Raw genomic sequence first — 26,558 nt, forward strand, 5'->3', positions numbered from 1 at the left:
CTCGCACCACAGATGGGCGCGAGCGGGAAATAATCGAAGGAGGGAAGCCATTGAAATCGGTTCATGGTTCCGATGCAGCTGCCGTGTGTCCCGGAGGTGGATGGTGTGTGTGTGTGTGTGTGTGTGTGTGTGTGTGGTGTGTGCGTTGCACGCGGTTGCGTTGAATTGCAATCAATTCAGGGGGCTCAATTGAATTGATCATTCTAGGCGATCGGTCACCACCTTCGGAACCACGAACCATTTCGATGTCGTGTCACGATGCAAACCATAGAAAGTGAAATCGGCTTATGATATTTTTGATTTTCTCGCCGTCCTCGCACCAAACGCAAATAAGGGCACGCATAACTTTTGCTATGCTTTGTGGCCATGGCTTGTTTGCACTTTCATTTACTTCCGTAACGTTCTTTGGCAAACATGTACCGCTCCGCGTACCTCAATCCAGTCAGTCAGTTATACCGTTTTGCTTTCGTCGAAAGAGCATAGCTTGAAACCATGGTTTGTTTTTTTGTATTTCCAACCTCTTTTCTCTTAACATATAATGTGTGGTTTTCACAATCCTTTTTGGGTTCAACTGTGGCAGCTAGTGGGAGACTAGTAGATATTCACGACTATATGGAGCGTGTGTGTGTGTGTGAGTATTGATCGCGTAAACTACACTCTGGTTTATTTTTTGTAACAATGATGTGCGCATTTCGTTCAGTTTGTGCTTGTGAAGAGATGCTAAAGAGCTTCTTACGCTAAAAACCGCTACACACGCGGTCTACAGCGGTGTCAGTACGGAGTTACGCAGATCATCCTGCTCCAGCTTGTCCTTCATGCTGAGCTCCTGCAGATCCTGCTGGATCTGATCGAAGATACTCATCGCTGGCCTTGGGACGCTACCGTCCTCACACGCCTCAGCACCACACTCGACCGCACCGGACGCCGTCCCCGTTGGTCCCATCTCACAGGGGCTGGGCAGAAGACCTTCCTCATCTTCCTCGTTCGAGGATTGCAGCTGCCGTACCCGCTCCTGGGCACTCTCGCTTGGCCGTGTAACGACGGCCGCCGCAATGGCCGCACTCGGGTGCATCTTTGTGGCGATGGCGGTCGGTTTTTTGGCTGGATCATTGCTCGGATAGTGATAGTGGTGGGACTGGACGTGCGTTCCGGTTAGATTGGTAAGCGGAATTCGGTACACGCGCAGTGGCTTATTACTGCTGCCACCGGTGCCACCATTCGAGGGGGACGTTTCACCGTCGGCTGGCAGGGATTTACCCAGATTCAGCGTCGGCTGACGGATGAAGGACTTCCGTGTCGGTGAGCTGGGTGAGGTACCCTTCACGATCGTACTGTTCCGCGGTGAGTTCGGTGGTACGGACGCTTCACCGAAATGGCGGCAAAGGTCTTTCGTGTTCGGTAGTGGTTGCGCCCCAAAATGTTTCGCCAGATCTTTACTGCACGTGGTGGTTGGAATGGAAAACGAGGAACCAGCCTCGCCGTACGAGTTGCTCTTCGACATCGGTCGCTTCAGATCATCCACGGACAGTGTTACCTCCTTCGCTTTGCCACCGGTCGCCATCTCCGATTCGGGTTTGGGATTTTGAAGCGATTTCGCTCGCTGTATCTGCGGTGTGGTCAGTGAGCAACCGGAACTACCCTCCTTACCCTGCTCAGAAACCGTCTCTTCGGTCACGCCCGACGGCGATCCGTCTTCGTCCGAGGACAGCCGACTACGGCCCGGACTGGCAGACGATGAATCATCTTCCGGCATCACCCGACATTCCTCGATCCGTGGTTTGCTCATCTGCTGCTCGTGATCCTCAGCATCGAGACCGCGCAATTTGGCACCTTTGGGAATAAACTCGGGCGCAGTCGTCACGAAAAAGATGTCCTTCTTCGAGGTAATCAGCTGCAGCTCGGCCATCGTCACCGTGTGCACCAGATTCCCGTTCACCAGCAACCGGATCTCCATCGTATCCGGCGTAAAGGCGATAATGTAGGGAAAGGCGCAAACGACCGACGTCGGCGGTGTGTTGAACTGAAAGTCAAACTCCGTACTGTTGTTACACTCTTCCGATAGCTTCTGGAAGTGGCAAGTATCTGCGAAGGATAAATAATCGTTATCGATGGATTGTGGGGTAATCGCGCACGATCACAACTTACGGTTGTAGCAGAGCAGTATCTCCGTATCCTGTCCATCGTAGAGATCCAACGCCGCTACGAGGTGCGTTTGGGAGCGCTTCAGTGTATCGGTTTCGTGTAGCTTCGTAGCATGGCCGGTTAGCTCCGATACGATCTCGAAATGATGCCGATAACCGACACAAATCAATAGACCCGCATTCGGACAGGAACCTTCCAGTATCGTCATGATGGTCGGTAAATCATGCAGATGAATCTCCTTGAGGAAAAGGAAGCCTTCCACCGTATCATTGTCACTATTGGGACACCAGGAAGTCCAGGCGGCCGTATGGCGCCACTGGTAGATCAACAGTTTCCTTCCGACGGCAACGGCCATCCGCAGATGCGCTTCACCAGCACGCGAGATCGCGTACAGATGGCAACCGCGCGTTTTCTCGATCCGACGCTCCTTCACGTCGATCCGGGATCGCTGCACCAACCGATCATCCGAGAATTCGTTCAACCGGAACACGTGTATCCGGTGACCGTCCTTCTGCAGCGCCGATCCACCACGTATCAGCATAATCCCGTGATCTTCCACCACATTCATCTGCCGGACGCAGAGCGTCTTATCGAACACGGTCCGGTGTGTTTGGTCTTCCTTGATCAGATATGTACCCTCGTCCGAGGCAAGAAATAGTTGATCCTGGCCCCAGCTGTCACCGACCAGATCGTTGCGGGGTTGAAACGTCGGGTAGAAGCATTGCGGTTCCCACGGTGGCCGCTTGAAGACGGTGCCGGCTGACGCTATGCTCGTCGGTGCATCGCCCCGTACGATCGCTTCCAGCTTCAGTGCCTGACCGATCCGGACGAACTCCACCTGCCGGGCATCTTCCTTCAGTTTCGAAGTGCGGGGCGCATCGTACAGCACCTCCGAGAACGCACGCCGGTTAAGCATGTTCTGTGAAGCAAAACCCAACCCGAAATCGGTCGTCAGTAAAGCTTTTAAACACTTTTCTCGCCTTCTCTGAAAACGAATACTATAATCCGACACCAACGGACGAAGCTTGGGGATTCTTTTTCGCCCCGGAAAAGTTGAACGGCAAACAGTCCGTTGGTCAACATGCCACAAACAGATGCTACGTTGTAGTGGCCGCACCACTTCTCGTCGTGTAGGGTTGGGATTTGCCACGTGTTTACCTACGCCCATAAGGTCCAACCCCTTTTTGGCATCGTTGCTCCATAATTACGATTCATCGAGATCCGGAATGAGGTAGGTTGGAATCCCTGAATCCCTGACCCATAACACCCCCCTCTCCCCACCAGAAAGCTTACCATTTTATTGTCGTGTACATACTCCTCGTACAGGTCCTTTATCAACATCTCGAGCGTCCGTTCACGCTTCCGTGCGAAGGTGGGCGTTTGGAAGGTGGCCTTTTCCCCGTTGATCAGCTTCACCAGCAGAAAGTCCCGGAAAACGGCCGGATCCTGAGGGTAACGCGTGCGTGTGTGTGTGTGTGTGTGGGGGGTGCGTGCGTGAGGGTGGCAAAAAAGGGGGGAAAAACTCATTTTCAGTTGATTATACACTTTGAACCCAAAACTCGCCACTCGTTCGTTCATTCGTTCGACAATTCGTTTGGGGGAGAGACGTTGCCAGTTCAGCAGATGTCGGATCATTCAATCCTCGCTGTTGGTTGGTCATTTGTTGGATTGGATTGGGACGGGGAGGCCACTGGTTTGTAAATCACGATTCCATCGATAAGCATGACTTGCACAACTGATTCCCTGCGTGTGTATGTGCGCGTCTTTTCATGCGAAACGAATATGTAATTCTATCAGACTTAAGTTATGATAGAAAGAACTTTGGAAACATCAGGGCATTTATGTCAAGGACAGGAAGAAAGGGAATGGGATTTTGGGAACTCCCTCGAGGTTTTGAAACGAAGCAATTCAATTCGTAATACTATTGCTAGATCATGGTGATGGACGGAGCATCCAGAAGCAAACAGCAAACTGATGAAAAGGAGCAACATCCTTCAGGGAGGACTATGTTTTGTGACGAAAGATGACTCTTCAGGCGCTGTTTTGAGAATGGTTGGTGAGTAATGTGAAATCTCTTGTTCAACTGTTTAGCTATAAATGTTTAATATTCGTTTTTCCAGCAAAAAGAACACTGGCTGTCCAGATTATCATTGACTCCTTATGAAGGCAGCCAATAGCATTCTTCTCTAAATGCAAGCGTACTAGAAAATCGGATAATCTAAGCTTTGGAAAGGTTCATAAATGTAAAGCCATTGTCAATTTCTCTTAATCTACTCGATTGAGTCGAGATGATTAGCTGTAGTTGCAGTTATTAAAAGCCAGTATCCTATCTAAGCGCTATCCGCACCCTGCTTCCATCTAGCTATTACGATGGACACGAAAAACTAGCTTTGTATTCCATAGTATATGTTATCGCTGTTTCCTACGAAACCACGCTTGCTATACCTCGTGAAGGTGTTGCAATCGGATTATCAACAGACAATTGCACTAACTGCTGTCTGTCTCCTTCACCACAGTCTAGATTCGGATTCGGATGCGCCCTGACACTGCAACATGGCAACACAGCCACGCTAAGTGGTGTAACAATGTAGTGCAGCAATTGGATTACCTTTGCCCCCGGGCTAAGGGACTAACTGCCATCCACAGGGGGGACTCACAACTAATGGCTTCGGACCGATTTCGGACCGGAACGCGGGAGAAAGGGAGTTTTTGGTCAAATTTGTTGCTCGCGTAAATGAATGTGTCACACGTGGGCTTCGGGCACCCGCAAAAGGCGAACGGCCAAAAACGGCTAACAAGCTTTCATTTTCAATCGTACCGGTACCGAGGGACCTGATGGCCGCGATTTCGCGATTCGCTTTTACCGGTGGAAGGGAGGTAGAGTGTTTTTGGTGTATTGCTGCTGCTGCGCTCGCCATCAGCGACCGCCATAATCCATAATAATCTCCACGAAAAATCCATAATCCACGCTCTCGCTCGTTCGCTCGCTCGGCCTGCCTTCCATGTCTGGCTCTGTGGCGGATATAACGGATCGTTCCGGGCGTAACCGGATGCCATTTCCACGGAACGCTCACGCACAGATTGCCGACGGGTGCACGGTCGACCTTGGTCGCACCGTCCAAAACCGGACCTACGACATCACGATACGAACGTCAAGTCAGTCAAATTTGTGTGTATGTGTGTGTTTCATGCTGGAAGTTGTTGGCACCGGCACCTGGGTTGCCATTTTTCGTGCGTTTCCAGGAAACGTTCCCCGGTGCCTCGTGACAACGTTCAGAATATAAGGACGAAACATCGCTTTTAGGGAAAACGCTTTTCATCAACCAAATCGTCGCTACACGTCCGCCTCTCCCAGCAGGAAATGAATAGAAATGGTCAATTAACGAGCATGAGATTTGGATTCCGCATGATTAAAAGGACGCACGCCACAGACTCAGCCTACTACGAACAGAGTGCACGCCAGGTGCGCCTACTTACCTCAAACTCGGGCGGATTGGGTAAGGTTGGTCCGAACGGTGGCACCGTCTCGTCGCAGTAGACCGCTAACCGGTAGCGTGTCCCTCGCTTCGTCACGACGGCGAAAACATCTGCGAAAGAAGAATGGCCCATCATCAACGGGTGGTGGAAAATGATTAATCGTCGTTGGCCGTTCGAGCCGCTTAGTGAGGTGAGTGATCGGTTACAGGTTACAGCAGTAGGCCGAACTGTTTCACGCTCGCTCGCAACTATCTCGGACTCGGATGACAAACTTTTCGCACCAGCAGCTAGGAGAAGGAACAGGAGTAAGAAGAGGTTCTGGCCTGGGAGTGCACAACATTGTAGCACAACGAGAAACATAATGGAATCGTGTGAAACTACATTTAATAACCGAAAACACCTTTCGCCTTCGGCCGCCTTAATCGCTACAAATTGGAATGGAATTGATTTGGAACGGTGAGCATGAAAAGGATAATTCGCATTTCCATGACCCGATAAGAAGTGCTGATCACACCGTGTTGATGATGATGATGATGACGATGCTTCCGGTGTTGGTAACGAACCGGAGGAGGGTTTGGCGTCTACTCACGTGTAAATTGACTTTTTACATTGTTGGGAATGAACTCGGTCGTTTCCTGCTCGCTGCCCTCGTCGATGAAGATGATGTTGACGATATCGTTCCCAATGTGCCGTTTGCGTTCCACCTGCGAACGGAGTGCCAAGGTCAGAGAATGCTCGTACGTGTGTGTGTGTGTTTATTGGCTCCAAGTCGACCATCCGAAGCATCAGCTTATCTCGGCACAAGGGCGATCAGATTCGTATCGAAATTAGCTCACATCTCACCTGCTGCCGGTTGTCTCTGCTGAAGGGCAGTAGCGTCGACACGTGGAACATGATTTCGTGACCCTCGTACAGTGTGTAGATCGAATATTTGCCCGTCATATCACCTGCGGAAAAACCCGAAATGAAATCCGTCATTGCCATTCGATACAGCTAGTCTAGCCAGTCTGTCCAGTTGTCTCCCTTACCTTTGACATCGAGTCCACCGCGGTAGCGTTCCCATTCTTTTAAGCGTATTCGTTCACCGAGCAGCGCCAGGAAATCATCAAACTCTGGACTTCCCGTTTCTGGGTCACACAAGACGTGCAGCAAAGGACGAAACGGAGAGAGAGAGAGAGAGAGACAGAAGAGAGACAGTCGTCCATTGTCAATAAAGCACGACAGACCGTAGTTCCTGCCGCTCCTCCGGCAGTGTCACTTTTGGTGCTAACTTGAGGCACGACCCGCTAGTACGAGTCCGACCTACCGTTGCTCAGCATCTCGTCATCCATCTTCTGGCCTGCCTTCATATACACGACGCCGAACTTGAAGTTCACCGAACCCTCCTGCTCCTCCAGCAGCAGCAGATCCTTCTGTATGTCAGCCGAGAAGATCTCCTTGGGCGATTTGTTCGCGTCCATGAGCGTGAAGTTGGACAGGATTTGCTTCACCGTCAGCTTCTGCTGTGGGTTGTAGGGCAGGGCGAGCTTCTGGGCACCCTGTGCGACGTGGAAAGAGCATGCATGTTAGGCGTGGATCAGATAAAACCATGATATGTGCCCATCCCACCGGTTAGAGAATTTAAAGGTTCCATATTAACCCGCGTTGGCAGCACGTCGGTAAAGGCCCTCCCCCGGCAAGGTAAAGGAATGAGCGGCATTCCATTGAGGTTTATGTTTTTGGCATCGCTCCGCTCCACTCCGGAGGCATAAACATGTTTGCGCCACATTGCCCTCCTCCATTACATCGCGCGCCCGCGCTGAACATGCACCGTAAACATGCCATCGCGAACTGGAAACATCAAAGCGAGTGAAGGATTTTGGAAGAATCTTGGAAAAGAACTTGCCAAAAAAGTGAAGGAATAAGGCAAACACACAACCACACACACACATACACAACATTCGTATTTATGTTCTCGCGCAAGACGGAAGGTGTAAGAAACTCCTTTCGCTTTACCTTTCCAAACTGCGTCAACGTGTGGCAGTCGCGTTCTGTACCTCCCGTGAACCTAAAGCATGTTACAGTTAGAATCTGGTTGTTTTTTTTTTCAGACACTGCAATGCTTCTGACAGACGTAGGCGTTATGATTTTAGTAGTCTGCTTATTTTAGTAGTAATTGTATGCGAGATTTAACAAAAAAAAACTTGCGATGAACTTCATTACAGATAGGCAAGTTTGTTTGTAAGAAGTTTTTATGTCTAGTCATTCCAGCAAACGGGCGAATAGAATACAGCAAGATAATACTTTGGCAAGATAATAAACTTGGCTGATATCAAAGGGAAAAGTTAGAAAAATTCATATCGAAAACTGGGTAATAATTTGCATCTATTTTTTTCTAACAAACAAAAACAACTAAAATACCTTACTTATACACTAGTAACATATTTTACTTAAGCATTTAAAATCATGTGAATATACATAGATACACATACACAGGCACAGTAGGCTTGGTATCAGATCTAGTCCAGTACCGTGGGCCTATTAGTCCGCCGGAGGTGCTTAAATCAGAAAAACTTTACTCATTTTACAGCCCAAAATGGGACTCGAAAACATCCCCAAATTGCCGGGAAACAAAGTGGCCAAAGCTACCTTAGGGCCAACATCCAACGGTGCTCACTGTTCCGGTTTTGCACGCTGGCCGAAAATCGATTGACAAACTTTCACCTTCGCTGCGTCCTTGAGAGGGAGGAAGGGAGGGAGGGAGTTGGGTCTAAAAATAGACGAAGATCTATGACCGTTATCGCACCGGACGTACACCGTCGTCGTGAGTGTTTTGCCGCGTCACGATGTGTCCTCCCTCCCCTCCCCTTGCTCCTGCCGTGACCGTCCAGAGACAACCGTAGCATCCATTTTCACTTTACGCATTTTCCCAGCGGATTTCAGTGGAGATACGGTTTGAACGAGCAGCACTTCAGGTCGGCAGCATCTCTTATCCAATTCCGGGAGGATATCCGGGAAGGTGGGGGTGACCATCGACATCGACAAACCGACCGGAAAACGAGTGGCCCCTAGGACGGTGAGTGGTGACAGCTCTTCTGCCGTCGAAACGGCCTCAAGACATTCTAGCTTAGCTATAATAGCCAGCTTGGTTCTCCGTTCTCCGTAGACACACGTTTCTCGGTCCTGGGGAGTCAAACCTAATCCGTATCCCTGCCCTTAGCGAAGGGTCAGCAGTTCCGGCTGAATTGCTGATGTGGCAGGTTTCGAGCAAATGATCGCGGATGGGGGGTGGCCTGTCGTTGGGGGACCATTTTTGGGGACTTCACGAGCTATCAATTAAGGTTTTCGGGGTGTTTTAGCTGCGAAACGGAGAAGAGCTTTCAAGAGCAGCTCCTTCGAATTAAATGTCCTTTTTGACGATGAATTACGATGTGGCTATCGGGATCTAGTAGCCGGTGGTGAGACGATGGATGGATTTAATCGAGATGGCTATCCCATGTCATCTCATGCCTCTATTACTACTCCAGTACGACCTCTAACATAGAGTTACCTGCTTCCGGAACAGCATGACACGATACAGCGGCATACACTTGCTGCCCGAGTCCTGTGATACGATCGACAGAAAGTAGGGACTCTTCTCCGAATCGATGCCCACGTAGTTTTGATGCACTGCAAACAGAACCCAGCACGGGGAGAAGAAGTAAAAACAATTGAATTCATGGAGCCTTCTTCGATGACCTATTCAAACGGATAGCCGTATTAAAAATCAGGGAAAATAGGGAGAAAACGGTCGGAAAATGTCGGATTCATCGATATTTGACGGCCTGGATCACTCTGCAGCTGGCCTTCGGAGACAGCGTGAATCGCAAGGAAAAAAGGAAATCAAAAAACCCTTCTCGGAACCAAATAGTCTCGAGCGAAATCGTTCCTCAACAACGGGTAACAGCTAGCGGAATAATAAATTGAAATGAAACGAAACCGAGCGACCCGCGCCCGAGGGCTGACCATTGGTCTCGACCGTTGACTCCGATGGGGCGTGGAGGTTAATAAATGGCATGGGAAGGGACAGGAGTGATAAATAATGGCGTCATACTTACACTTTCCGAGAAAATATTTGAAGTACCAGCGTGTTTGATGTTCCGGGTTCTCGAGGATGGGAATGCTGGGTGAACCGAAGACCTTTTCATCAATTTTTGTTTTTCAATTTTTATTTCGGTACGGTTTTTTAGTGTTTTGTTTTTGATTTTCATTCGCGCATCCACGATTTTGGTTCGTTGAGTTCGTCGTTCAGGCGCGCGTTTGGAGCACACCGATCAAGATGATGACAACGCCATCATCACCACGACGGAGAAGAACCGAGAAAAAGAGAAGAACAATTTTCAATCGTCGAGCGGTATTTTTTTATGCATAGCTAAAGTTGTAATGGATAGCGTGGCTGGGGCGTCCCCATGGCCTGGGTGAGTTAAAGCAGATTTCATTTTTTCCCCCTTTACTTCGAAACATCGCATAAGCATAAGCAGTAAGTGGAAAAGTGTGCGAAAGAGGTGGATAAAGCAATAGGAACCGCGCAAAAAACTAAAAAAAACCCGTACTGACATCGATGGGAAAAAGGGGTTTCCGCTTGTCTGTCCTCTACCGAAGCTGGGGTCCTGTCTTGGGTTTGATTTAAAGTGAGCTTCACTCAACCAAAGTTGATCGATTTCGCCTTGGCACATCTTGCGGGTGCGGGGAAAACCCCGGCGAAAATTCGAAGCAATTTCGAAGCTCGATACATCTCGCTGTTCGGTCCACTGACTTGACACCCATTCTGGCTGGCTGGCGTGAGTTGGAAGTTTTGCAAAAGGCAGTTTGTCCACCCGCACCACCATCTGCGCCACCACATGCCACGTTGTCAATCTGCTGCTCTCACTTTAAGGTTTCCCACGTGCCGTGCCAGGGACCGTGGGGCTGTGCGTAATTCATTCAAATTACCAGCGAAAGTTACTGGAAACTGGCCCCTCCGCATACCGGGATTTCCAAATCAAATAGCCAAGAAACGATGAGCCGAAATCGGTTTCCGTGGCGGCTTCACAGGAATTTGGCGCGTGAATCTTTTCCAATTAAAGCATCATATTCATTCCGTTGTGGAAGCAACGGAGGTAAACAGCGTGTGTGTGTGTGTGTGGGGGGGATAACGTGAGTTCCTGGAGTCCTCAATAAACTGGATTCCTTATTTAGCTGTGCGAAAGACGTGACACATGCATGCATCTAGGCAGCGGGGCGCAGCCGGCTTGGATGTTCCGCGTACAATGAGTTCAGCGATGCACGTGTGTGTCTCGTCATCAGTGAAATCGCTTTCCACTGATTCCACCTCCGGTTTCCAAACCTCCCTATTTCCTTGCTTGGCTGGTGGGCAACCTAATGATAAGCAAAGTTTCCGGAGTAAGCAAAAGTTGGCGAAGATTGGCAGAAGCCAAATATAACACTTCATACACCATTCGGATAGACGACGAAATAGAAGACGGTGTCGGACGGTGTGATGGTTGAAGCTGGTGCTTCGGTGAATTGAAGCTTGAATGTGTGGGTGTGGTTGTGGGTGTGGGGATGGGATGATATCAATGAGCCTCGCACGTACCTCATCCTTTTCGGCTAACGATTCGCCATTCTCCAGTCGAAACCGACGACAGTTGGGATCCAGCCCGTCAATCTCCGACTGTGGTAGCTGCAACGAGAGAAAACCAAGAAGAAGCCAGGAAAAGCCAAACCAATTAGTAACTGTAATGTCAGCCCGTCAGCCATCGGTCTGCCTCGGAAGATTCTAAAGGTTCCTGCCGCACCGCATCGAGAGTGCGTGGTACCGTGGGTATGGTCGATTGCTCTCAACATAACTGCCCTAGACCAGCACGATCATGCCCGGAGCTCAGCTCTACTGTGTGTGTGTGTGTGTGTGGTTTTTGCTGGTTTCCCCTGAGTAAGTAGGCAGTAAGTATGGGATCGGTGCGAGTGTCTTCGTGAATAATTAAAAAACCTTTGTCCTTCTCCGGTTGCAATTATGACTTACGACTGCTGCTGCTGCTGCTGCTGCTGCTGCTACTACTCCTCTTCTTCTACTGGTTCCAAACTAAACGCTCGAAACGTTACCACAACGGTGCTTCAAGGCGCCTTTGTCAGCCTCTTCATAGGTTGGGTCGCTGGTGGTCGAGCCCTGGCGATGCTGACGGCGCGAAATAGGACATTGAGGGCTTACCGGAGATCCCGTGGGCAAACGCTAGTCGAGTGTCGCTCCTGCTAGCAGCCCGCTGAAGATGGCGAGCCAATGTTTGCCACCGAATGTATTATTCATTACGAAGCAGATTGCCCATTCGCTATGGTAATTTGGTGTGTCAAAGAGAATGACACCTCCCTGGTGTACCTCCCTGGGTACGTTCACAAGGACGACGCACATGTAACGGAATGGAGAGGAAGCTTCGGAAGCTTTTGTGGTAACATCGGAGTCTGCGTTGCCTCGTAGCTTCTTCCAATGCTCAAAGTCTAAAGCAATCAATAATGGCCTTTTGGGGATGTGATGGGGTGTCAGCGACAGGCCGGCAGGCAGGCAGAGTAGGCCTACCGGAAGTGCCGGAACCACCGTTGCACCGTTTTCTATCTTCCGAAAAAAAAAGAAAGGTCCAAGAACCAATCTTCTAATACGGTAACAAATTGATGAAATTGTGTACCGGACGGGGCATCGTTGGCTTCTTTGTTGTAGACAACCGTTCCCGGGGTGTCCCTAGTGTGCTTCACCGTCACTCCAGCTCGTCGGGCCAGCTAATGAGAATCCATCCGGCCGATGCTGACGTGACTGCGGCGGTGACGTACGCCGGCAACGTGCGGTCCGTCGATCCGGAATCCAAAATTTTCAATTCAAACACCGAAGTTCTCCTGGTGTCCGATGGGTGCCCGATGGGTTTTTATTGCCAACGAAATCGAACGGAAAGGGAGGAAAACGTGTCCTGCAACAGCTATTAGGTTATGGTTGTAAATTTCTCCTCGCAACTGCTCCTCGCAAAAAAAAACTCACAAACACAAACAGCGCGGTAAACTCGTGCTGCCGTGTGGTGTGTCGCACTTTGGCGTTTTCTCCAGCATTCGATCGATCCGACGTCACCTGGCCGTGATGCCGCCTATCTATCGCCATCGACGACAAACGATGACTGCAGAGGACCGGTTTCGCTTTACCGAAGCGAAAGTGAAGCCCGCAAAGTGAATGTTTAGCGCCACTTCACTGCCACGAGAAAAAGCGCATCCTTCCGTGAAGTGAAAAATTGGTTTCCATTGTCCTGCTGCAGTGTGGCCGTTGCCCAGGCAGAATGTGACGACAAAAAAAAACGTCTAAACCGCTTTCCAATTTGTCTCCTTCAATTTAGAGCCATTAGCCTTGTCGGATCGACTGTTTGAAATGATGTTTTGAACATTAAAACCATTCAAGTCGTTTAGTTTAATAATTAACAAGTCAACTCATTTCTGTTTTGACTTTTCTTTTTTTCCTATCCAATTTGTTCAACCAAGAAACCGCCCTTAACACTAGTGATGCCTTTCTCTTGCCCCGTTTCGGGCGTTGCCATTGACATTCGTTCCGACTATTGCGATTGTTTGCTTCGAGGCATCCGTTCGCCAAGCCGGAGCACAACGGAGCAGGCCAACGAATGAATTAAACATAAGGGATGTCGTGAAATGTCACAACAAGTGGGCTGATACCGAAGAAGGGACCGTGGATTGTGGATAACTCCTTTGTGACAGCAGCACCGACAGCGCAGCGCCACCGCCAGCAGCGGACACAAAGATGATGGAAAACCGGGTGCCAAGCCGAGAGCCAAACCCTCCGGTCGCGAGTTGGCGCACAGCAAAGCACAAACTGCTCTTGGCATCTCGACCGCTCGACGGAAGGGGCGCTTAGCCGCTGGCGCTGGCTGCTGTGACCTTCTGAGAAGGGGCGTCAGTGTGGAAGGTACCCAGCGGACGTCGAGACGGAGAATTATGTCCAACAAACGATGAGCCTTCCGGCGTGTTCCACCCTCCGGGTGCTAGCCGAACAAAGAAAATCCTTCCGAGGAGTTGGCCCATCGCCAGCCGTAGGATCATCATTTCAACCCAAGATCTGACGTCTGATTTGATCGGTTATTCTCGATGGAAGAGGACTAGCAACAGGTCACCCCAGAATGATTGCCCTTGGGCAGAGATGCGATGGAGTTGGATCGTGGTTCGTGATTCTGAACGTGTCTGGGTGTCGGACATCGAGCCCGCCCCCCCAGAGATCCCTAGCAACTGCTTAATTGAGAAATGACACGCTACGCAACGGAGCAGGCGATGCATTCCGTCATACGAACCACGACGTCATCTCCATGGTCGCACACAATATCCGATGCACCGCGCCATAAAGAGTTCAGCGACATCATCGCCGTCGCCTCCTCCTCCTCCTTCTCGGTGACATTGTTTCGCCTGTGCGCCACGGTGGGAGTGTGTTGGGGGCCGATTAAAATCAATTTTAATTGAAGCCATTTAACCCGGTTCCCGGCACCAGCACCAGGCCACGCGCAAGCACACACACACACACATACACACACACAACTGGGAGGACGAGTTCATGCGAAAACCGGGCGCCAGTCCGGTCCCTCATTGATGCCAATTGATTGACTTGCCAGCTCAACCAAGTCACCGATTGGCAGCAGCGGTCTCGCGAAACCACCGGCATTCACTATCCCCCTTCAATCACTACCATTTGCGGGACCCTTACCCCTCCCTCAAAGACCAACGGATATATAAATAAAGTTGGCGTGCTCGGTGGCCACGCGCAACATTGTATCCGGGCAGCGCTTGGCGAGCAGTTTACGACCCGCAGTGACACCCGGCGGATGTTTGTGGTTTTGTGGTTGTTCCGACCGGTGGTATCCATTCGATCAACCTGCTGAACACGGTGCGTGTGTGTGTGTGTGCCTGTACTTGTCACCGATTAAACTGTGTGTAGAGTTCGCTTGATCGCGTGAAAACTAGATCTGCATCCGATCTGCGGAGTGGTGCGAAGAACGAGGAGGGACAGTGACATGATGTCCACCGGATCGTATCATCCGGGTAGCAGAGGCGTGTGGTGGGCATTGGTGTGGAATAGCTTCGTGGTGGTACTGCTTCTACAACTAGTGAGGATCACCGAGTGTCACGTATCGCAGGAATCCGATCTACCGGACGATGGTGCGAAGTATGAGCATCTTTACAACGGAAGCCAGTCGTCAGTTTACCTCGATGCGGATCTAATCACCGTCAGTCGGTTCGATGATGACGATGACGATGGACACCGGCTGGCGGATGATGATGGTATGCAGGGCGATGAGCCGGGCTCACCGTTCAACGAGCATTCGTACCATCATCACTCGTACCGCCACCAGCAACGCGAACCACACCACAAACTCAGCTGCCAGGCGTGCCAGTACCGGAATGTGTACGCCAAGGCTTCGCTCAAGTCCATCAAGGCGCACTTCCTGATGAAGCTCGGTATCGAGCGAACACCGAACGGGACGCAGTATCCGGAGGTACCGGACACGATCATGGAACGGTACCAGGACAGTCTGCTGAGTAACGCACCGGTCGGGCACAAGGAGAGCTACGACTACCAGAGTGACGAACCGTACGGTGGGGGAATGCAGGCGGACGAACCGGACGAACAGGACGATGATTACGACTACTATCAGATCACGAACAAAATCTTCATCCTGCCTAACCAGGGTACGTAGTATGGTCCCCTCTAGAGTGACTGTCCTTTTACTAACGGTGACCGTGCTGGAGTCATCTTCCGTTTTTTTCTCTCGCTTTCAAATCCGCTTCTATTCGCAGGAACCGGCAGCAAACCCATCGACACACCAAACACTCGAATCACTTAACCGTCCAACCTCTTCGCTTCGTTGTTCGTTATCCACCTTGATTTAACTTTGGGTTGCATTATTATTTATTATTAGGGGAAACGGGATTACATTTTTTTTCTGTTAATGTTTTACATAAAAAAAGTTATGCTAATCAAACTTCTCTCATTGCAGTACGTTCGAAAACATACGCCACGGCGTGTCTGGCCGTTGGCTTTATCTAATGCATTCCATTTCAGGATGTTCGCGTGTAGTCCCTTTTCAACACTAATATAATCAAGATTAATTCATTTTCAGCTAAAGGGGGGATGCGCGCCAATGGGACGCTGACCATGGTCATGGGAATGCGACCATCCTTTAGCCCTTGTCCGGTTGTGCAGCTTCTCAAGCGCTGACCACCAGTACAACCTTGAGACACCAATTAATATGGATTAACGTTTGGGAGAAAAAGAGAAAGAATGGAGTGAAGAGTGCTCCGTAATTGGGTGGGACGAAGCGGATAGAGTCATTAGCCTCGGACCGGTCACACTCAAGAGGAAGCATCGTCTGGGATTGTTAACCGGTCCAGCATCGAGCGTGTTTGTAATCGGAGAGACTGGACAGATTTGAGTAATAAAAATTCGAGATCCAGGGGATGTGTACCACCATGGATTCACAGTGTTGATGTTTGTTTGCTTTAAATCACTGGAGTATTGATTGAGTGTTTTATGTTGAGCGACTTGCGATGACAATAACTTAATAGCGGGGTCTAGGAATATTTGGGGTCTTTGAAACCATTCATTTATTCATTCATAATTCATTTAAGTCGTAATTTGGTGAAAAATGCTTAGAAGCCATTTAAAAAAATTGCACATTTTTCGATAATCTGGTATTTAAAATAAATAAATCAATAAATTGATATGCTTCTATTACATCGGACTACAAATCGAAATTTACAAAATCATAGCAAATGAACCGCATAAGTAGAGTCTAAATTTAGTGTTCAGAAGCTCAAAAAGATTTTTCACGAAAAATTTGATGCCAGGAAGAACACGAACTTTGAAACTTTGGTTTTTAGAGTCAGAGTTGGAGCAGATCGTTAAAAATCTTTAGCCGTATTTTTCTCCGTTTTGCTTTCATTGATCCAAAAACATTACGTAATATTTGTGTATTGAATTTTAGTATTTAAGAAACATAAAAAATGACGCGAAAAAATAAAATAAAATACCATAGTCCGCCCCTTGGAATAACAGAAACGATCCTAGTATCCTTTGGAATATGCTATAAGGAATACCTGCAGGACCAATTTCATTTGCCAATACGACCGATATGGCTGCTCAGTTCCAATCACCCTTAAATGCCAACCCGTAACGACACTCACGAGACGATGTTTCTGACCTTGTGGCTTACCTGATCCACGGATCCATAGTGCCGCCGCGAGAAGACGCCTCTTCGTGATATAAGTTCGGTGGCGGAAGTGCTGCAACCAGGAAGAGAAAGAGAGGAAGAAAGAAAGATAAGGGAAATGAGGGAAATTAGCACTTCGTATTCAGGTTAAAGGAAAATTCTTCGAATACCAAGCACATTCGTGCCCCCTCGACTCTCTTTCCAATAACACCACTTCTCCGGTAAAGCAACAATCCGGGTCTAATTGCTATAAAATCGAGTTTTCCCATCGACCTCACTTGGGCGGTGGTCGCATCCCCGTGAAATCAATGCTACCCGGACCAGCGCACGTTCGGATAGGACGCTGTGGAAATAGATGCGGCAAACAAACAACGAAATAAACAAACAAACGTGGTGCTTTCCCTTCGCTCGCGCGAACCATTAATCAGTGTCAAGCCGTGACCTAGGGAACATGGTCTTTTGCTAGCCTTAAGCCCTCCTTTGTCGTGCCGTGGCCACTGGAAACTTTAGTTCGGAATAATCGAGATCGAGTCAAGGGGCCGGCCGATTAGACTAGCGCTTCATTGCGGTGTTTGTGTGGTTTGAACTTATTTTCTTATTTTGAGCGGCGACTCTACTGTGCTCTTAGCTTATCTTGTTTGGACTTGCATAAGTCACGAAAGTCCCAATTCGGTTCCATTCAACAGTCATTCCGAGAAGCTCCGACAAACAGCTCCACTAACGACGGCCTCTTGAAAGAAACTTTAATATTGCGCTTTTCTCCACAGTCCTAACAGGTCCTGACGTTGCGGAGGGTTTGTGTTTTATATTCTTTAAAAAATAATTTCATTTTCAACGAAACGACTGCAACTCCAATGATAACAGTGCGCTCAATTGAAGATGCCGCAACCTAACCTACCAACCTACACTACAGCCGAGGGGTTGTATTTATGTAGGCCAGCCACAAACATAAACATCAGTGCGGAGTACGAGGCACCGACCGAATCATATGCTTTCTGGGGGGGGAACCTCCTCCTCCTCTCGGTTCGCTCCGGTCAGCCTGGTTGTCCTAGTGCCCGTTCCGAGCCGACTCGTTACTGAGCTTCAGTTGTCTGTGTGCTTATCATAGCACACAGACGGCGGGGCACAGGGTCAAAGTGATACCACAGCAACAAGATACAGCACAGCCCCTGCTGCTGTCTGCAACGGAGAGGCCGAGGCTTGGCTGGACGTAAGAAGGCCGAAGGAACGATTATGAACTGGCGGACCGTTTTCGGTCACGGGGCGCCGGCCCAACTGCCCATTGCTGCCTTTGAGGGGTTTATGTTTGCTCGAATGCGCAACCTGAATCAGTGAGCACCACCGCACCACCGATTAGACCCATTGAAGCGAACGACCTCTCGAACAGTCCCCCCAAAAACCGTCGCCCAACAAACCCCAACCAACTCCAGTTACCATTAAAATGGTGTGCCACTACATCATAGCAACGATTGCGTCTTTAAGATGGCGTAGTATTGGATAGCATTTACTTGCCTTCCGCTTGATACAGCGGACGCAACGCATTGTAACGCATTTCCACGACGCTTTTCCACGAAACACCAAGCAAAGCAATGTTCCTCGTTCCGGTTCGATAAACCAGAGCGTCCAGATTCGTCAAGCAAAACGGGAAGGAAGGAAAGAAGCAGGAAAACAGCGCCATCATCATCGCGTTTGACATCTTATCGTCGGAGTTCTTTTTGGTGGCCTCACCGTTAAAACTCCTGTGTCGCATCCCGAATCCGGAGCAATTAGAGTGGTGCTTCCCGTTAATTGTCAAGAGGCGTGCTAGGCTCGGCGTACGATGGTGGCGTGCTGTCATTCCAGCGCCCTAATGGCCCTCTACCATGACGAGTGCCAGGCCGGGCCAGGCCCGTGGCGATCGTAATCGTAATCACACCCGCATACACAAATGTCCCCGAAAGTGAACATTAAAACAAGGATATAACCGTCCGGAAGCACACACACACACTCACAAACGGCCCCCAATTGAAGACATTAGAAGGAAGCATTGTGCGAGGGGCCACGGGATTTACATCGGAGTTCGGTCCTGCCCGACAAGGTCGTAGTAATGCGCCATTTGTCGAACTCTCTTGGCTCCCCCCTACTCTGTTGGGGCACTTTTCATCTTGAGCTGAACACCATATTAGCTTCATTGTGCCGGGACATTCGCCACGATGGCCGGAACGACTGGAAACCTGGGACTTTGGGTGACCATTTGGGACGATCAACTGGTGTACGACGATAGCAAGGACCAACCGTGGTCCATGTGACAGTTACGCAGAACTTACATTACGCTCGATGCACGACGCTGCAGGACTCGCAGGGCACCGATGTCACGATTCGGTGCCCGGGGCGGTGGCGTGAACAGGCTTTGGCTCCGATCGCGCACCGGATCCGATTCCCGGTACGTCCGGAAGATGGTGGCTATTTTCAGATTGAAGCACAACATGTTGCCACGCCGGTGGTCGGTATCGCTGCCCCAGACCGACGACTTCTACACCAAACACCCTCGTGCGCACACACACACGCACTCACTCACTCATTACGCGCTGCAGGATCGCTTGTTCGAGGAATACTCCGGCAAGCCAAGCCGGACACCAAATCAAAGACACGGAGTGTCCCTCACGTCGTTCGTTGATCGAACAGAAACAAAACCGATTGTGGTTGGTTTGTTGTTCCTGTTGTTCCTGCTGTTACCGGTGTACAACGGTTTTTGTACTTCCGCCGTGGCTCTGGCGCTACATCTTGTAGACCGACCCGTCCTGTACCGCCGGGAACCCGGGAACACTGGGAAACAGTCACGCCGTAGGAGTCTTTTATGGTCGGAAACACTTTAGCTGTCACCGTTAGCGCCACTGCCCGTTGGGGTCGTTGTTTACTTGGAAAACCAATTTTCTAGCACATCAGTGCTGGCGGAATGATGTTGCTGGTTGCCGGTTGGTTGGTTGGTTGTTGCCGATGCTGACACGGTTTTTTTTGTTGGCCGGAGCACTGGACGGGTTTTCTGCAGCCTCATGTTTAGTCGCGATGTCATAACCTCATTCGAACGCTGTTGCCGGTTCGAGGAATGTTCGGGAATGTTTGTCGGATTATTCTTCGGATTCCGTTCGCTACATGCTCGCTATATGATGAATAAGGATTAGATTTCATTCCGACGTTAATCCGTAACGCCTTCGGGGACACGTGATGGCTTAATCGAATCGATTGGACACAAGTTAAACAACGAATACCGACGACAGCAAACATGGCGGGTACGATGTAACGATCTTTCCCCATCTTTTCGCCCCCTCGCATTCGAAGCACGGCACAGCGATGGAAATGCAGACCGCGGGATAGTCGGAAAGAAGGTGGTGAGTGAAGGATGAAGTTTGTTCTTCTCATTAACGACAAGCAGCGCGACTCAATACGGTGCTTGTCAGCTGCAGAGCGAGTGGCGGTGATGCCTCAGAAGAAAAGACACTTACGTCAACCTGCACCCACCTGCTTGGCCCCAAACCAACACGTGCCTAACCGGTTGCCAATAGTCTGGCGTAGCTTTTGACATGCGGTATGTAGGCGACAGACTTTCCGAGAAAGACACACCACTATGCAGACTGTACTGATGAAAGTGTGTGAGCGAGAGAGCTGCTGCTGGCTGCAGCATCATCCTGGGGGCGCTTTAGAGGGCAAGGAAGCGCGTAATTAACTGGGAGTAATATACGGGGAGCCATCTGGTGCACTGATTTATGCAGCTCGATTGTAATGCTCGTGGCCGTGGCGAGTGGCGAATGACGTAGACGAGTGGCCTAGCAATCCTCTCCCCCGTGGGCAATCCAAAGTAATTAAACGATTCGTAATGGTTCGTTTGTCAATCGGTAAATGTGATGGGATTTGGAAGACGGACGGTCAATTGGGAAACGGACATTTCGTCCAAACGCAGGTGCAATGCAATGAGGATTGCTTGGGAAAAGCTGAAAACGATGATCCCTTTTGATGGACAAATTCAGCGGAGCGCATCTAATTGCGCTGGAACATGTGTAGCGTGTGTCATTAGTATTGTGTGGGATGGCATTTTGTTTTTTGGAAATCCCTTCCTCAACTTGAGTAGCATGCGAAATTATGCTACCGTAAGCTGCCATTCCGACTTTAAGCGATTCCGACTTTACAGTTAAGAATTATCTAAACAAGATTTCATTACCGTTACTATTTTATATGAGCGTGATGCTGCTGTCACTTTGGACCCATAAAGTTCCTGTCAAGTGCGTTATAAGTCTACAACGCGGGGCAACTATTGCCAGTTTTTCCCCATATTAATTTATGTAAATAGAAATTTCGATGCGAAGTGCTTTCAATTTGTTTTTCCAGACTCCGTCAGTTCACTATATGTCTGATAAGCAAACACCTTTTTTTCTATTTACACTGCCTTACATGTTTGTCAGTTGCAATGAAACTTGCTCTAGTGCATAAAAAATAAGCATTAGTTATACACATGAACCACATTCTTGTTGCGTTTCTTGTACAATCGAGAAAAAAATAGAATAAACCATTCCCAATTCCCAGCACTGCTGAACGGTTCATTTCACAAGCACACTCGGCATCACAAAGGTGAGTATTTGCATATGACTCACTTTTCTAGCTATGCTCGAAATAACAAACCATCGATGGACATGAAAAAAATTGGTCTGCATTTCTCTGTCAAACTATCACAGGACGCGCATCAGGTGCAGTGTTGATCTTCCGCCAATCGATTTGCACTTTCATGCATAACGGAGCACAGCTGGTCTTCCATCGTGGACGTGCCTTTGTGGGAAGCGACATCTTCCTTGTGAAGGGATCGGTTGTGGAGCGTCCCAGTGTGGTCACCATTATGTTTGTTTATTTCAGTTTATCAACTGGATGGTATTTTTTCCTAGCCCACAAGATCCATCGGATATGAAATCAACCACTAATGAATTCACCACCTCCTTCCACCCGTTGGGTTGAGGATAAAGAGTATGCCTTTGAACGGTGCGACAACCTCTGTCAGGCATCAGCACCTAACACCGCTAAGATGTTAATGATCCATTCGTCTCGGTTCCTCATCCGATGCGCCATCCTGTGAGAACGTTGAGTAAACCATTTTCAACCCAGATCTGCGCCCGTTGGTTCGCCGATGAAACGAGCGAACGAGCGAACGAACAAGTGAGTAAATGTAATTGAATCGAAGCTTATCATGTCGCCAGGTTATGCTGGCATATCGATGCGAAAAATTAATTAACTGTTTACTGTTTGCATGTTGTTTTGCAAATAGAAAATTAATTACAAACAGTGTTCCCGTCAACCTGGTTGGTGTGTGCCCGTGTGACGGGTTGAAGCAGTTCCCGTTCGCACCCAATTAGGCGTACGTGCCAAGGATGCTGATCCATTATTAATTGCTTGTTCAAACTGGTCTCATCGCCCACGTAGTTTATTTTACTTCTTCAATCGCGTATGCGCGTTGACAGCACCAACCGTCAGTCATGGGCATAACGATCGATGGAAAAGGGAGAGACACCCGTTTGGTACTTCAGTTAACCCAATCCCACATGCAAACTGTGTCACTGGGACACATAATGTTTAATGCCAAACTGTTCGCTTTCTTCAAACCAGCTTCACTCATGGAGACGCCACTCCTTGTGTGCATTTTCTTGGGTCCAAATTCATGGGCCTTCTGGGTGTACCCTTTTAAAGGGAACACGCACTCGTTCTTTATTGCAAACCCTCCCCCCGGGAGAGATACGGCCGGTAAGGCTTTTGAAAAGCAAAAATTATGGTCCCGTTATGCTGCAATCTTTTGCATCTAGCGCCGCATGGTAACGCACTGTGGCCAGTGTAAGCTTTCCAGCAAAGCGGCACCAACCGATGACCCCGATAGTGGCCAGTAAAGTACAATGACCCATTGGCACTACTACGGTGGCTGACTGGCTGTCATGTAGTACCAAGGCCCCGTCCTGCTAACTTTAACGGACCAACGATGCCATGTTCCCCATTTTTGGCATGCATTTTGCAGTGGCTCCAAGCGTTCCCTCAGGCGTGATCTGGTACCGGATGCAAGACCGACAGTGCATGTGTGTGCACATGAGATCATGTGCTTTTGGTTTTGTTTGTTCGTGTTCTTGTATAGTTAGAGTGCAGCAGTCTACCAGGCTGAAGTGAGCCCTTCCTGAGGACAAAGGGTGCATTGAATTGTCAGCTCAACCTATTTTTAAACTATCTTGTTAACAATTTGTCTTATTAACTAGTCTTGTTAACTAGTTTATCAACTGTTCCGAACTATTCGATGGTAAATATTGTACATAGTACTTCTCAAATGAACAATTACTTCTCCTTCATTTACATCATGCATCCAAGAAACATAATCTAAATGTCGTAGCTTGTCGAGGAAGTATCGTTTACAAAACGATTAATGGTTATCGTACTTTACACAGTGCTACACAGAGATAAGAGGCGAGCAGCTGACCCACTATCGATGTGTTCAGCCAAGACGTAGACCGAAGAAAGTGCGAGAAGCGTTTCAATTTCCTTTCCCTTAACCGACAGTTAATCATGTCCGACCGGTGATTCGATTCACAGTCGATCGAAGAGGTCAGTTGATTGATGGTCATGGCAACCCGTAGGAAATGTGAGCGAAACCTGGGCTCAAGTAGTACGCGCTGAAGAGGCAGCTCTGGAATCTCAGAAACCGATCCGGCTAAGGCGGTAGGTTCTTTCGCAAGGAAAGGTAAAATCTCAGCGTCGATAATGAAGAATGATATGGTTTTTAATCTTTTTCTATCCTGTCTCTTCTCTATCACGGGGAAAGATTCCAGGAGTTCTCAAGTTCACGCTGTCTTGCAAGCGGAAAACTTGCGTCCTACCGAGGGCACGCTCTTGTCTCTAGCTCGTGTTAAGTTATCCCAAGCTCTTCGAAGCGCTTACGTTAACAAAGATGTAGAGGTTGGTAATGTCGATTACAGCAAGCAAGCCAACCAGCTAGCCGCTTACACGCTACAGCAGCATTCGATGGTGCGGTAAGATTACTTGCCATTTCTGCGAAGTTGCTTGATCGAGCGGAAAACTGCCGGCATAACGAAGAGCACCGCACGACGACCGCATCGCAAAAAGTAGAGCGATGCAAGAAGCATTAAAATTGAAACTAAGTGAAAGAGCAGAGATACCATATCGAATCGTTTTTCAATTGTCTCCATTTCCGTCGTCCGTGCAGGAATCTGTGCCTTGAAGCGAATGGCAAAAAGTGGCGACGAATTACTTTGCACGTTGCACGCTAAAACTCAAGCAGGACAATGCAAATGGATTTATAATTGAGATTTGCAATAAGCGTGACTCGGGGTTTCATTTCAAAATTGACTTTCTCAAGCTTGAGAGCTTGGTATTGAGATAATGGTGAAGAAGCCAATTCGTTGCTGTAGCAATAGCAGCACTCCTGAATAGCTCCTTCCCACGCTTTATGTCTTGTACGATGAACCATAAGTCAGCGCGGTGAAACATCTTGTCCTTCGAATGATGATGTTGTTTTAATAGATAGTTTCCCATCAGGCACCCAATTGCTGCGCTGTCATCACGTGGTGTCTCTCATCATCGTAAACAGCAGCATGAATCATTAGTAGCAATTAAATGACAGCGATGGCGGTTTAACTTAATCATTGGGTGGACAGAAGAAGACAGGCGATGTGTTGTGAGTAGGTTGATTCGAGGTCCTCGTATGGTTATATGTTTTATTTGTCATAAGAACAAATTTCAATGTTACGCGGCATTTGTTAACATAATAATCCTTGTAGTGGGAGTCGTGCGAATAAGCAACGTATCATAAGAAGACAAATTGGATTATAATAGTTGAATAAGGATTAAGATAGTCAAATCGAGTTTAAACACTGATCAAGCAGCTGCTCAACGATCACAATCTGTTTGAGACAAATGAGCAAATGTTAATTTTAACATAATATCGCTGAAATTCGATTTTTATAATATATTTTTATGAGCTTCTTACTGCATGCGCTATTCATTTAGAGCATACACCTCATCGAGATCCTTTGTTGTGCCATATATAAAGCATTCTTGATAGTACCTTGAGCATCGTGGCGAATGGCACCCTCCAAACGCCGTGATTTTCAACCTTCCTACACTTAGGATCTTAGGAGAAATATTAAGAATGAAATAGTTGCCTCAAGGAGAAGCACCTCTTAACCTAGTAAATTGAATTCCTCAAACAACTCCGCAACTTTCCGGTCGCTTTGCCAGTTCGCTCTCTCGTTCTAGAAAAAGTACTAGCTCCTCTGAGAAAAAGGCGGAACGCTCGCAGCAATAGTTTCGCAACAATTTATGTCATTTTGTATCGACGAGTTGCTGCTGCTGCTGCTGCTCCCACGTACAATATGAATCCAACGCACCAGTCGTCGTCACCAACAATAGTGACACGTGACGCAATAGTGTGTGTCAAGTATGTGTGGGGCCACAAACTTTGTCCTTTCGGTGAAAGCTTACGTCTGATTAAATGCAACAGATGCTCCCTATCACTGATCGGATCCAAAGATGTTGCCTGCCCCTCAGTAGAAAGATCCCACGGTTCCAGCTTTCATGTGTAATCCCGGGTACAATTATATGTTTGCAGAAAATTGAAGTGTATTTCCTTATTGTACCCACACGTTGTCGATAACTTTGCTGCGTCGGTTCATCCCTACCCACCAACCCCGGTGAAATACGAGGCCCCGGTGCATGGGGCTCGACGCCCCGCACGAATCACTACAAATTGACGCAGGAATGGCAAAATTGTCTGCCGGCATGCCATGAGCCCGATATCGATAGTGCTCCCTGTGCCAACTGACAGTGTAAAAGCAGCTCGATTGTGATCGGTATCGAAGCGCCGGTTGCTCGGAGGCCATGCTGGGACGATGCCGGCGGTGGCCAATCGTCGTGTAACGTGAGGCTATCAGCTCTGCTGTCGACAGGTAACGTGATGAGCGATTCTGTGAATCGAAAGGACGGCACTCGTCTGAAGATCAGCTCGATGGCCTGGATGGATGTACGACCCACGTGAGCCCGTCAGTCAAGGCGTGCGCTAGGATCATGGCTTAATGCATTCGATTGGTGGTGGCGTAACGTGCTCCAGCTTCGTTCCGTTCGTTTTATCAAACGTTCGCTCTGTAAGTAGACGCTTGTATGGTACTTTGTGTCGTGCCAGTGTTTGACTTGTTCCCTTAATCGCATTTCCAGCTTGATTGCGCTTTCGAGATGCAGTTCGAGACCTCGGCTTTAAGAAGATGTATCTCTTCCTTTTCATTAAAATGCGATCCGCTACCATCTGGGACTTTTGTGCATTTTTAAAGGTATAACTAAAGGGGAGTAGACAACCCTGAAGGTGTTAGTAAGTAATGGTGACTGACAAACGGCACCTGACGTCTGGATTTATGATGAACTTGATTTCCCCTGAGGTGACCGTGAAGCCGCCAATGTGCACCGCGCTACGACTCCGTTCTACCAACATTAATATTCATCTCACAGCATCGTGGGTACACTTTCTTCAAAACACAATTTACTGCTCCATCATTCTTTGCTTCGCTTTCGTGGACCACCCGATTTTTTTCTAGCGAATCCCTCTACATGCCTGCGCTTCATTGAATTTGTGCCATTACTTGTCCAACAACCGTTGGACCGTTTTGTTCTTTCCCGCTAGTGGAAAACAGCAAGCTCCAA

General features: G+C 48.7%; 1 protein-coding gene across 2 annotated transcripts in view; it reads right to left on the reverse strand.

Moving 5' to 3' along the window:
• Positions 1–26,558, reverse strand: part of LOC125949496 (GTPase-activating Rap/Ran-GAP domain-like protein 3) — a 74,303-nt gene that overhangs the window by 740 nt on the left and 47,005 nt on the right. The window contains exons 2-14 of one of the 2 annotated variants that reach the window (XM_049676602.1): positions 19,160–19,992; positions 16,857–16,926; positions 11,213–11,299; positions 9,696–9,777; positions 9,149–9,267; positions 6,926–7,157; positions 6,648–6,746; positions 6,463–6,566; positions 6,209–6,323; positions 5,620–5,729; positions 3,436–3,588; positions 2,146–3,061; positions 1–2,082 (exon numbers count right to left, since the gene is read on the reverse strand). The exon at positions 1–2,082 is cut by the window's left edge and continues 740 nt beyond it. In XM_049676602.1, the coding sequence (XP_049532559.1) occupies positions 761–2,082; positions 2,146–3,061; positions 3,436–3,588; positions 5,620–5,729; positions 6,209–6,323; positions 6,463–6,566; positions 6,648–6,746; positions 6,926–7,157; positions 9,149–9,267; positions 9,696–9,777; positions 11,213–11,299; positions 16,857–16,926; positions 19,160–19,320 (3,570 nt within the window). In that variant the 5' untranslated portion in view covers positions 19,321–19,992 and the 3' untranslated portion in view covers positions 1–760. The remainder of the gene's footprint in view (positions 2,083–2,145; positions 3,062–3,435; positions 3,589–5,619; positions 5,730–6,208; positions 6,324–6,462; positions 6,567–6,647; positions 6,747–6,925; positions 7,158–9,148; positions 9,268–9,695; positions 9,778–11,212; positions 11,300–16,856; positions 16,927–19,159; positions 19,993–26,558) is intronic. The other variant, XM_049676603.1, reaches the window with a different exon arrangement.

This window comes from Anopheles darlingi, chromosome 2 (genome assembly GCF_943734745.1).
Source record: "Anopheles darlingi chromosome 2, idAnoDarlMG_H_01, whole genome shotgun sequence".
Lineage (NCBI taxonomy): Eukaryota > Metazoa > Arthropoda > Insecta > Diptera > Culicidae > Anopheles > Anopheles darlingi.